The 10,401-nt window shown below is 52.0% G+C and overlaps 1 protein-coding gene and 1 pseudogene across 1 annotated transcript; one reads left to right on the top strand and one right to left on the bottom strand.

Moving 5' to 3' along the window:
- Positions 1–6,384: 6,384 nt before the first annotated feature.
- On the top strand, positions 6,385–7,027 carry LOC119104391 (ADP-ribose glycohydrolase MACROD1-like; the record flags this gene model as incomplete). The annotated part of the gene is given in 2 exon segments (XM_037228087.1): positions 6,385–6,790; positions 6,793–7,027. Coding segments are annotated over 2 exon segments (525 nt in total), but the record flags the coding sequence as incomplete, so codon positions are not given.
- A 239-nt stretch (positions 7,028–7,266) lies between these two features.
- The window catches only part of LOC119104390 (myosin heavy chain, muscle-like), a 22,049-nt pseudogene continuing 18,914 nt past the window's right edge, over positions 7,267–10,401 (bottom strand).

The following is a 10,401-nucleotide window of genomic DNA, read 5'->3' as shown; positions in this document are numbered from 1 at the left end:
GTGTTTTGTGTTAGAAAATTGCGTCCGTTCGACCGATTATGGGCCCCCTTTGGAGCCTATGGCCCCTCGGGGCACAAGAGGGGCATGGTTCTGTACCCCCTTCCGTATCTGCTACCGGCTCGATCACCATAACACGTGCTCGGTTGAGAGTCGATTTACTCCCCCCCCCCCTCCGAAAGTTTTTCGAAATGGTTTCTGAACAGCGTAGTGTGGCCGCTCAAAATTTGGATGGCTGTAGACGGTTGAAAAGCGAATCGTTTGGTGTCAAAAATTTAGGTGTACCTTATAGGGTCGCTGATCTACGGCATGTCAAAATCAGGCCATGAATTCAGCGACGTCAATTTCCAGGGAATCAGTTCAATCTCATGCAACAATGGAGGGTTAGACTAAACCATACATCTCTGGGATACTCCCTTAGGCAACACAACAATGCAATGCAAATTTTGCATTAACCTAGGGTCAGTTATGAAGGTCAGACCAAGGCCACAACTAACCTGTTTCACTGCTCTAGGTATTTCTGTAGGGGATAGTTTCTAATGCTTATTTCCATTTTTGTGTTAACAGGAAATGCATCACATCTCTTCTATGGACTTCGTAAGGGTCCGAATAGATCACTGACCTAAAATGACCCCGGTCAACATTTTGTTATAGGAACATACTGCCAAGCGTAATCTGTGTCGCTTTTTCAAATGCATACTTAAAGCAGCCTTGTAAGATTTTGGTCACCATGACCTTCGAAAAATCAAACAAGGTCTCTGATCTTAAATAAGCATGTGACCTATTGCTTAAAACAAGTGTCTAAGCTTTAGGGCAATTTGGACGCCAACCTGGAGTTTGACATTGTTTGACCTTACTTGACCCGCAGTTCATGACCTAGGATCCCCAAACTTTGATACAAGTGAGTTCACGTACAGGCCAATACACTCAGTGAATTTGGTCTATCTAGCCCTCTTAGTTTCTGAGATCGCAGGGGGTCAAATTAACCGCTCGCCCGAGCGAAGTGTATCCAACCGGTCACCTGGACGCGTGTTAATAGATGGGGTCCCGCCAAGAATGTGGGGCCATCCATTCGAATGAGAAATACCTAAGAAACAACATGAAAGGCCCCGGAATGATCGAGGGTGCTCGAGCAGGTCAGCAGATGGGAACCCACGGCAGGAGCGTGAGGCCCCCCATTCAGATAAGAAATACCTATGACATAATGTAGCGTGCTTCCGAACGATCAAGTGCTCCAGAGCAGGCTAACAGATAGGCCCTCCGGCAAGAGTGTAGGGGTCTCTATTTCAAATAGGAAGTGTCCAAGACCCAATGTACAGGGTCCCCGAACGTCGAGTGTGCCCAAGCAGACTATCAGATGGCCCCAGACAGAGGCGTAAATCGTTACACTCCAATACCCAATACGCAGGTCCCCAAATAATGTTGTATGTCCGAGGAGGTTAACAGACGGGATCCAACAAGTGTATCAGGTTCTCCATTAAAAAAGAAAGCATCCAAGATCCAGTTTGGAGGGCCCGAACGGCCGAGTGTGCCCAACCAGGATAAGCAATGGGACTCCCGACAACAGCGTAAGGCCCTTAGCGAGTGACATAAATTTTAAAAGCCTGTACACCAATGTAAAGGGCCCGTGAGCACATCGTGAGTGTGCCAGTAGATTAACCAAGTCCAACACGAAAGGCCCCTGATCAACCGAGAATACCCCGACAGGTTGACATATTGGGCGCTCGGCTATAGCGTGGAGAACCCTTTGAGCGAATGGGAAGAATCCGTGGAAAACCCCTGATTGACAAGGGCGCCCCGGCACGCCAGCAAGCAGGGCCCAGTAACAGCGTAGGGCCCTCGGAGCAAATGCAAAAAAGTTAGGTGCAACGTAGAAGGCTCCTTAACGATCGGATTGACCCTGTAAGTGGGACATAGGAAAAGGCACAGACACTCTATAGGGCGTGATGTGCTCAGACGTCTCCAAATCTTAACATCTCCCAGATTTCTTGCTTTAAGCAACAGTTCACCTGCGGTCATTTAAGGTCAGCGACCTTGTTTGACCTTTCGAAGGTCGTGATGACCAGAATCATACAAAAATGCTTGATTTTTGCACTTGAATAAGCGTGAAGGATACCATTAGGCAGTATGTTCCTAAGAAAAAATGTTGATCTCGTTCATTTAGGGTCAGTGACCTATTCTGATCTTAATGAACTTCATGCAAGATATATAATGCGGTTCCTGTGATCGATAAATTCAAAAACGGCTCAGTTCGTTAGGGAGCATGCCTTCCGATCCACCCACACGTGGCAGGATGGGTTCTAGTCGCTTTAGGGCGCTCGCTGCTTGCCCTTGACAGGTACGGCCCGCGGCCGGTGGCAGCGGTCGCGCTAAAGGTCAGTTGACGTCAGAGGGCGGAACGGACCGTGCCGAGCATTGCGGCACGTTAAGTGTAATGAGACGCCAAGTGTTTCACCACATCTTCTCTGTATTTTAGTCTCGCACCGTCAGGGACTGCAGCCCCTGACGGTGCGCCTACACTCGCTGCTCTCCGAACGGCGACTCCCCACAGCGAGTGTTGTTGCGACGAGTGAGTGTTGCCGCGTCGGAGCGGACGAGAACGAAGGCCCGTGCCATTGTGTACTTGTTGATCATTAGGATCAGGGTAGGGTGCTCGTAGTGCAGTTGTACTCTGTATCCCGCGCCCCTGCTGGGGCGGGGCGCGGCACGTGGTCAGGTTCGTAGGCCGGCCCCAGCTGCGCGGCAGAGGCGCGCCGCCGCCCACAGTTCGCACGGTCCCGGCTCGCGGCCCCCGCTGTCGGGGAGTCACCGTTGGGAGAACAGCGAGTGCAGATGCACCGTCAGGGGCTGCAGCCCCTGACGGTGCGAGACTACAATACAGAGAAGATGTGGTGAAACATTTGGCGTCTCATTACATTAAGCTTTCGCCACTTAATTCTGCCGTTGCCTGGAATTGCGCGATCGGATGGTGGGGGTAGGGTCAGGGCTCACACAACAAGCACTGTTAAGCGTGAGCGCATGATCCCAGAAATCCATCCATTCAAAGGGATCGGGTCATATTTATAAAAAAGGAGCACCATAAACTACCCCATACAGCAAGCACTCGCGTGATAAGCCTGGCTGGCTTTGGCCTAGGCTTGACCATCACACCTGACCCTAGGTCAACTGAATTTGTTGATTCAGCTCTTACGTGGCCTAGGAAAGCTATCACAGATGTAAGACATTCGTCTAGGATTCCGCTTTTATATCATTGTTCGAGTCTGTCTCCGCGACGTCCACACCAGTCGGCGGTCGGAACTAGACTGTATTTCTGTACTCCGCGAGACACTCTGCCATCTACCGTTCGGTCTAGATACTACTAGTCCCGCGCGCTATACCCGGTACTCGCACAATCATATTTAGCGATTTCCCAGAAATCGTTTCCGATAAATCAATGGGCTGACTTTGACCTGCCGTAGATCAGTGACCATACAAGGTACGTCTCAATTTTTGATACCCAACGATCCCCTGCCTAATTTTTCGGGCCAGGTATCTTCAAGGACCTCATTCCCGCCGCCCACCACCACAGGTGATGCGGCGGCAAGGTGCACCTGAGCGGGAGCGGACGCGGCTGGCGGCCGGCTGGTCGATAATTGCTAAGTCCAGCAGTAAACTTTTCGGAAAATTAGACCACCCAAACTTTTACGAACATAACATGTGTGCATGTGTATTAAAATGGCCGAGCTGTAACGACCGTCTCATCGCTTTTGGGTCCATTCTCAGGCATTAGGAGGCGTCACTTCGACTGGATTGCTCTAAGTCCAATAAGTGACCTCCCTGCACGCGAGTGGGGACAGGAGCCTTCCTATTGTGAGTTTCGGCGGTCTTGCATCTGACCTACAGGGAGATGCATTACTGGATACGTGGCGGCCCTCGACCGTCCGGCTGACTGTCACCCAGAGCACTTTTAAAATGGAAACATGTCTCCATTTAGAAGGCAGTATAATGGTCCAAACATATCTCCATAATTGACACATGTGCACACGCACGTCGTTTGCGCCGGCTTGGCCGGTTTTGCATCTAGCCTGCAGGAATGTCTCTTACTGGACTTGCGCAATTCAGCTGATGTTGCGACTCGTTATGGGTGAGGATGGACCCGAAAGCGATGACACGGTCTTCGCATCTTGGCATGTGGGCGTCTGCGTGCGCACTTACTACGCTTGTACCAGTTTGGGTGGCCTTTCGTCCAACTTGTGGCGAGCTCCGTTGTTGGTCTGGACACAATTTTCGACCGGGTCGACGCCTGCCACTCAGAGCAGTTTTAAAATAGAAGCTTATTAATGCCAGTCACTTGACACCAGATGGCCGATACCTGCCCCATGCGAGAAATGCGTGCACACGTGCCACGTTTGTCCCGTTTTGGCGGGTCTTGCTTCCATCAAGCAGGGAGGTCCTTTAATGAACTTGGAGCAATTCAGCCGCAGTGGCGCCTCCTAATGCGTGAGAATGGACCCAAAAGCGATGAGACATTCGTTACAGCTCTACTACTTAACCACGCACGTGCCTGTGCTACGCTTGCACCAGATTGGGCGGTGTTGCAACCTTATTTGCCGAGAGGTCCGTTGCTGGACTTCGCAATTTCGACAGACCGGCCGCCAGCCGCCCACGCGGCGCACACAAAAGTATCTTAAATCCCAGAACGATAGAATGGTAGACAAGTGTCTCCATGCGTCATATGTGTGCACACGTGCCATGTTTGTGTCGTTTTGGCCGTGCTGGTACATCACCTGCAGGAAGGTCACTTGCTGGGCTTGGAGTGGCGCCTCCTAATCCAGTCGAAGTGGCGCCTCCTAATGCACGAGAATGAACCTGAAAACGGTGAGACGGTCGTTACACTCAGCCATTTTCACATACACATGCACGCGTGCTACGTTTGTAAGATTTTGGGTGACCTGATTTGCCGGGAGGGTCCGTTGTTGAACTTATCAATGATCGACCTGCCGGCCGCCAGCCGCCCCCCCGCTTGCTCGGGTGCACCTTGCTGTCGTATCGCCGGACGGGCAGCCGCCGGCCGGCCGCCACCTGTTGGTAGGCGGCGCGAAGGATCGGCCGCGGCGTAGTCCAACAAATCCTTGAATTATTCGGCATTGCGTGAGATGATATCGAAGTGTGGCATTCGTGGTAAGTACCTGTTGAACTTTATGTATACCTTAAAACCAGGTACTCATGCCCGAAAGCTACTGCGTGTTTGCAGGCCATATTAGTCCTGTTGTCCCGATTCAGGTGTTGCTTTGTGAAAACCCTTCTACTTTTGGCAGACTCGCCTAACATGCAGGAGCTTGGATGACAACAGCACACACTAGTTTTTCCTTAGAGTAAGCTGTGTCATGGAAAGTGACGCGATGTGTTCTGGGGGTATTTGTTTACAGATGCAGCAATTTCTTCTTTCTCAGTGATTAGCTGAGTGATAAGCTAGAAAGGTCAAAAAAGCTAAAAGATGTACTAAGTTAATGTTAGAAGCCAAAGATGCTTTCAAAGAATTGAACAGCATGAGCCTAGGTCGTTTAACAAAATGGGCCAAGCGTGATATGTTTGGTTGTATTTTATGCGCTGCAGTTTATTCAGTTGTTATTGTGTAACTATTAGTGCAAAATCTGTATCATATTTTACAGGAGCTCTTTTGTGATGAATGAAACCACTAGTGTGATATTGCTTGGTATTTTACAGTGCTTTTTGCCAGGAATGATGCTAAATCAGGTTCAACCTATTCTTAGTTTCTATTTTTGTTTAATGTAGTTGTGCCTTGTTTCAAGTACATGTTTATAGAATCCAGTACAGAGTACCACTCAATCTTTCAGTTGGATGTTTCCTTTTTAATATGCCAGAGCTTTGACTATCTGGATGTTCCTAGAATTCAGACATCATTGAATGTGTTGCTTGCTGTATGTTGTTTGAATGGCACACTTGTGTCTGCCTCTGCCAGTAAGGCTGGTCAAGTATGTAATGTGGACATAAGCTTTCTTTGTAAAGAGTGAGCAGAATAAAATATCAAAGCCTTTATTCAACTTGTGGTCCCTTTATGATTCCATGTGATCAGTATGCCCAATAAAGGTGGCCTTTGTGGGCATGGTCCTGTATGATCGTATCTTGGTACCTTTATTACCAATGCTCCTGACCCTGTCTGCCTGCAGGCTCCCTGTTTTATTGGACAGTCTTTCACCGAGCCATGAGCACGTTTGAATCATCTGGTACAGATTTCAAGGCTGTACGGCAGTCGCTGCTGGCTGAGCGACGGCGCAACTACCGCTGTGGCAACAATTACGTCACACTCTCCAGCATCCCCACCTGGCTGCAGCACAGCCGCGAGAAGGTCGCCGGCGCTCCGTCCGAGGCGCCGCGGTATCGCCCAGTAACAAGCTGGCGGACAAAGTGTCGCTCTGGCGTGGCGACATCACGCGGCTGGAGCTGGACGCCGTGGTGAACGCGGCCAACCGCTCGCTGCTGGGCGGCGGCGGCGTGGACGGCGCCATCCACGCGGCGGCTGGGCCGCAGCTGCGTGCAGAGTGTGCCGCGCGCGGCTGCGACACCGGCGAGGTGAAGCTCACACAGGGCTACCGGCTGCCGGCGCGCCACGTGCTGCACACTGTCGGGCCGGTGGGCGAGAAGCCAGACCTCCTGCGACGCTGCTACGCCGGGTGCCTGGAGCTGGCGCGCCGCCACGGCCTCCGTTCGCTAGCGTTTCCATGCGTGTCGACCGGCGTGTTCGGCTACCCGAACGAGGCGGCGGCGCGCGTGGCGCTGGCCACGGTGCGCCCGAGCTGGAGCAGCACGCCGACGAGCTGGACCGCGTCGTGTTCTGTCTTTTTCTCGAACAAGATGTGAAGGCGTACCAACGTCTGATGCCAGTCTTCTTCCCGCTGGAGGACGGCGCCTGATGGCGCTTTTCTTCCCGCTGGAGTGCAGCGTCTGATGCATGTCATATGGGAAGTTGGAGCCGTGCGAGGAGCCGGCGGTCGTTCGGTGTAAGGTGTTCGGAGATCCGACGTTTTGGACCCAGAGCGGGGTGGTGCGCTGAAATGGCACGGTGACCACCTTCACGTCCTTCGGCGGGCTGCGAACTGCTGACATGGCGCGATGTCACGCGTCTCCACTGAGACTCGGAGCGGCTTGGACGAGTGGAATGCTTGCAGGCTGTCTCCTATTGCTTTGTAATCTGTGATAAATCACCCAGCTGGTTCCGCGAAGCTTTAAGCCAGGTTGTGGACCTTCACGAGCGTGTGCTGGGTGGCGTCACTCGGCGCCCGTGACGTCCCTACGGCTGGCGGCTGCCTCGGTCTGACGGCACCAGTGGCACCGGCTCACGTGCGTCAGTAGCTCTCCGGAGAGCTGTGGCGGATGCAGTTGAGCGGCCAGCGAACAGAAGGCGTCGGGGCAAGATCTGTGTCACAGGACGGAAGCTACTGAGGGCCTTCTAGGGTTGCAGTGGGTTAACTGCTTGCCTTAGAGACCAGAGCTACGGGCTCGATTCTCTGCACTGCCCGGGCTTACTGTGGGGATAAGAGACTGGCGAGCGCATCGTAAAGCCCCGGCGACAACGGCAACTAAGGGTTGTTGCTCTCTCTATCACTAACACAAGGTACGTCGCCATTGGGTGTCGTTGCCGGCGCGTAATATGGCGTGTAACGGGAAATGAACACGCAAAAGCTTAACTGTGTGACTCGTATCCTAGATCTAGGGTCATGCACGCCATCCATACGATGCCGACTGTGGGGAGCTCGCATGCCGAGCGATACGCCACGTGAAATTATGCCACTGGTAGTACCAAGAGTTACCTCTTCAAACGATCCGGTTCTGGGAAGGCTAAGAGCCGCAATGTATGGATGGGAATGCCAGTGAACTTCCTAATTAGTTTGTGTAATACAGCGCTGGTATACGGATGCCGGAGTTGAATAATGCGCCTCCGGGTCTGCTACTGCTGGATGGGTAGAGTGCAGCATCCACGTCTGCCACTGCTGGATAAGATTGCTTCATCCGGGCCTGCTGTTATCGGGCCTGCGGGCCTGCTGTTTGTTATCTGGGTCTGTCCCTGCGGGATATGGAGTGCACTGCGCCCAGCACGACGATATGGTCCAACCTCCGCCCGTTTGTGTACTTGAGATTTTCAGCCACGTTTAATCATTCCGTGATCAGGTCCACGCTCGGCTCCGCTTCCTCTGTTAACGACGGTGCGTGTGAGTCAGTCGAGCGCTTCTTGAATGCGATACAACATGCTGCATTGCGCATCATAGTATGAACATTCAGGATCTTTCCGATGGCGGACCGCCTCGTCTAAGCCCATAAGCCCCCTTTGGCCATTAGGGGAGAGGTGCTAAGCGTGAGATACGCCGGTGCTCGGCATGAGATAAGCCGGTGCTCAACTTGAGATACGCCTGTGCTCAGCACATGAGATACGCCGGTGCTCAGCGTGAGATACGCGGTGCTCAGCGTGAGATACGCCGGTGCTCGCGTGAGATACGCCGTGCTCAGCGTGAGATACGCCGTGCTCAGCACATGAGATACGCCGGTGCTCAGCATGAGATACGACGGTGCTCAGCGTGAGATACGCCGGTGCTCACACATGAGATACGCCGGTGCTGCATGCATAGATACGCCGGTGCTCAGCATGAGATACGCCGGTGCTAGGCATGTGATACGCCGGTGCTAGGCATGAGGTGCGCCGGTGCCAGGCATGAGGTACGCCCGTGCTAGGCATGAGACACGCCAGTGCTAGACATTAGGGGTACGCCCTACTAGGCATGAGATACGCCGGCGCTAGGCGCGGGATAGCTAGTGCTCAGCATGAGATATACCGGTGCTCAGCGTGAGATGCGCCGGTGCTAGGCACGAGATACGCCGGTGCTAGGCATGAGGTACGCCGTTTCTAGGCACAGCGGTGATTAATAAGCGGACGGAAAAGATGACGCATCTGAAACAAAGTGCTTTTGGACGCCTTAGGGCATCAATTTGTGCGCTCAGAAAGAGGCTGCGGACGTCTATTTGACCTGTGCTATGCCTACACTGATTATACGGACAGATTAACCTCAACAGCGCCGCGAAGTGGTGCTGGAATCTGGTGGATGGACTGGAATATTAAAGGTACGCTCTCAGTTTCGTGTTGCTGTAACTGATAATTTGACACACGACATCCCGAACATCGTTAAAAGTTCTCCCCAGGCTAATCTTTCAATGGTCATTCATTCAATGGTCACTCATTCATTCATTGGTCATTCAATGGTCAATCATTTTGAGACATTCGGAAGCATTCTTCATTCACGACAGGCGTTCTCACGCTCACGGCGCCCACCGTCTGGTGCTACCTGCAATTGCCAACGCTGGTCGGTTTCACGAAAACTGGAACCCCGGCCATCGTTGTTCTCGTTCCTGAGATTGTGAGCGTGTGGGGTCTAAAGCTATTTGATTGTTTGTTTCACTAGTAGTCGATTCTGAAAAGAATGAATGTTCTCAGGCGAACATGAGTTAGCGTCTTCTCATTTTTGACTTTTTGACTTTGAGGTTCATTCCGGTTGCCATTCTGGCTACACGAAGGTCTGTGGTCGGTCAAGAGGCTCTCAGATGGATGCGTGAAATCTTGCGTTCCATGAGCATATTCAGGGAGGACAGCAAGCAGCCATGCAGGGGAACCAAGGGTATAGAACCAGGGGAAAATGTAGCCTTTTGGTACTAGAGGAACCTCGGGTTTTCCCCGAACATCTCCGTTCACCGTACAAGACAGTATGCTGCCATTTGTGACGTCATGATGACATAATACTGTCATTTGTGACATGAGCAATTGTTGCCAGCGCGTTGAGGAAGATGGTTGATGAACGAGGTAAATTGGCATGTGGTTTAAGGTAGTGTAAAAAAAGCTAACGCAACTTAAATCTGAAAGGGGGGAGGCAGTTGACGTTGCTTCCCACACGTTGAGAAGTGTGTGGAAGAGGGGGGGGGGGGGCATAGCTCCTTGGCCCCCTGTTCCCATAGGCGGATCCTGGGGGAGGGGGCACGGGGCCATGGCCCCCAAAATCTCTGAGAGTATGTTTTGGCCCCCTAAAAAACATTCCCAGAACGTCATAAAGTTTTGTCTACTTACCGTCTGTTTTAATTTTAACTGTTTGAAATGTTTCGTTATAACTTTTGTTTAAGATTCAAAAGCGTTTCAGTGCTTTTTCGGTTTTGAATGGTGTACCTACTAGGTACTCGCGAGAGGCACCATGCACTGGACCTCGGATCCCACACCAGCCAGCTGGCGACGAACGGTTACCTCCCCCCTCCTCAAAAAAAAAAACAACTACTCCAGGCTAGATCCGCCCCTGCCTGTTCCTGTACCTATGTACTGGACACATAAAAATGCGCTGTAAACACAACGATGAGCATGAGTTTATTGTA

The sequence above is a fragment of the Pollicipes pollicipes genome, unplaced genomic scaffold (assembly GCF_011947565.3).
Source record: "Pollicipes pollicipes isolate AB1234 unplaced genomic scaffold, Ppol_2.1 Scaffold_6052;HRSCAF=7182_pilon_pilon_pilon, whole genome shotgun sequence".
Lineage (NCBI taxonomy): Eukaryota > Metazoa > Arthropoda > Thecostraca > Pollicipedomorpha > Pollicipedidae > Pollicipes > Pollicipes pollicipes.
The sequence above is the reverse complement of the archived record's forward strand: the minus strand, read 5'-3'. Positions and strand labels throughout refer to the sequence as shown.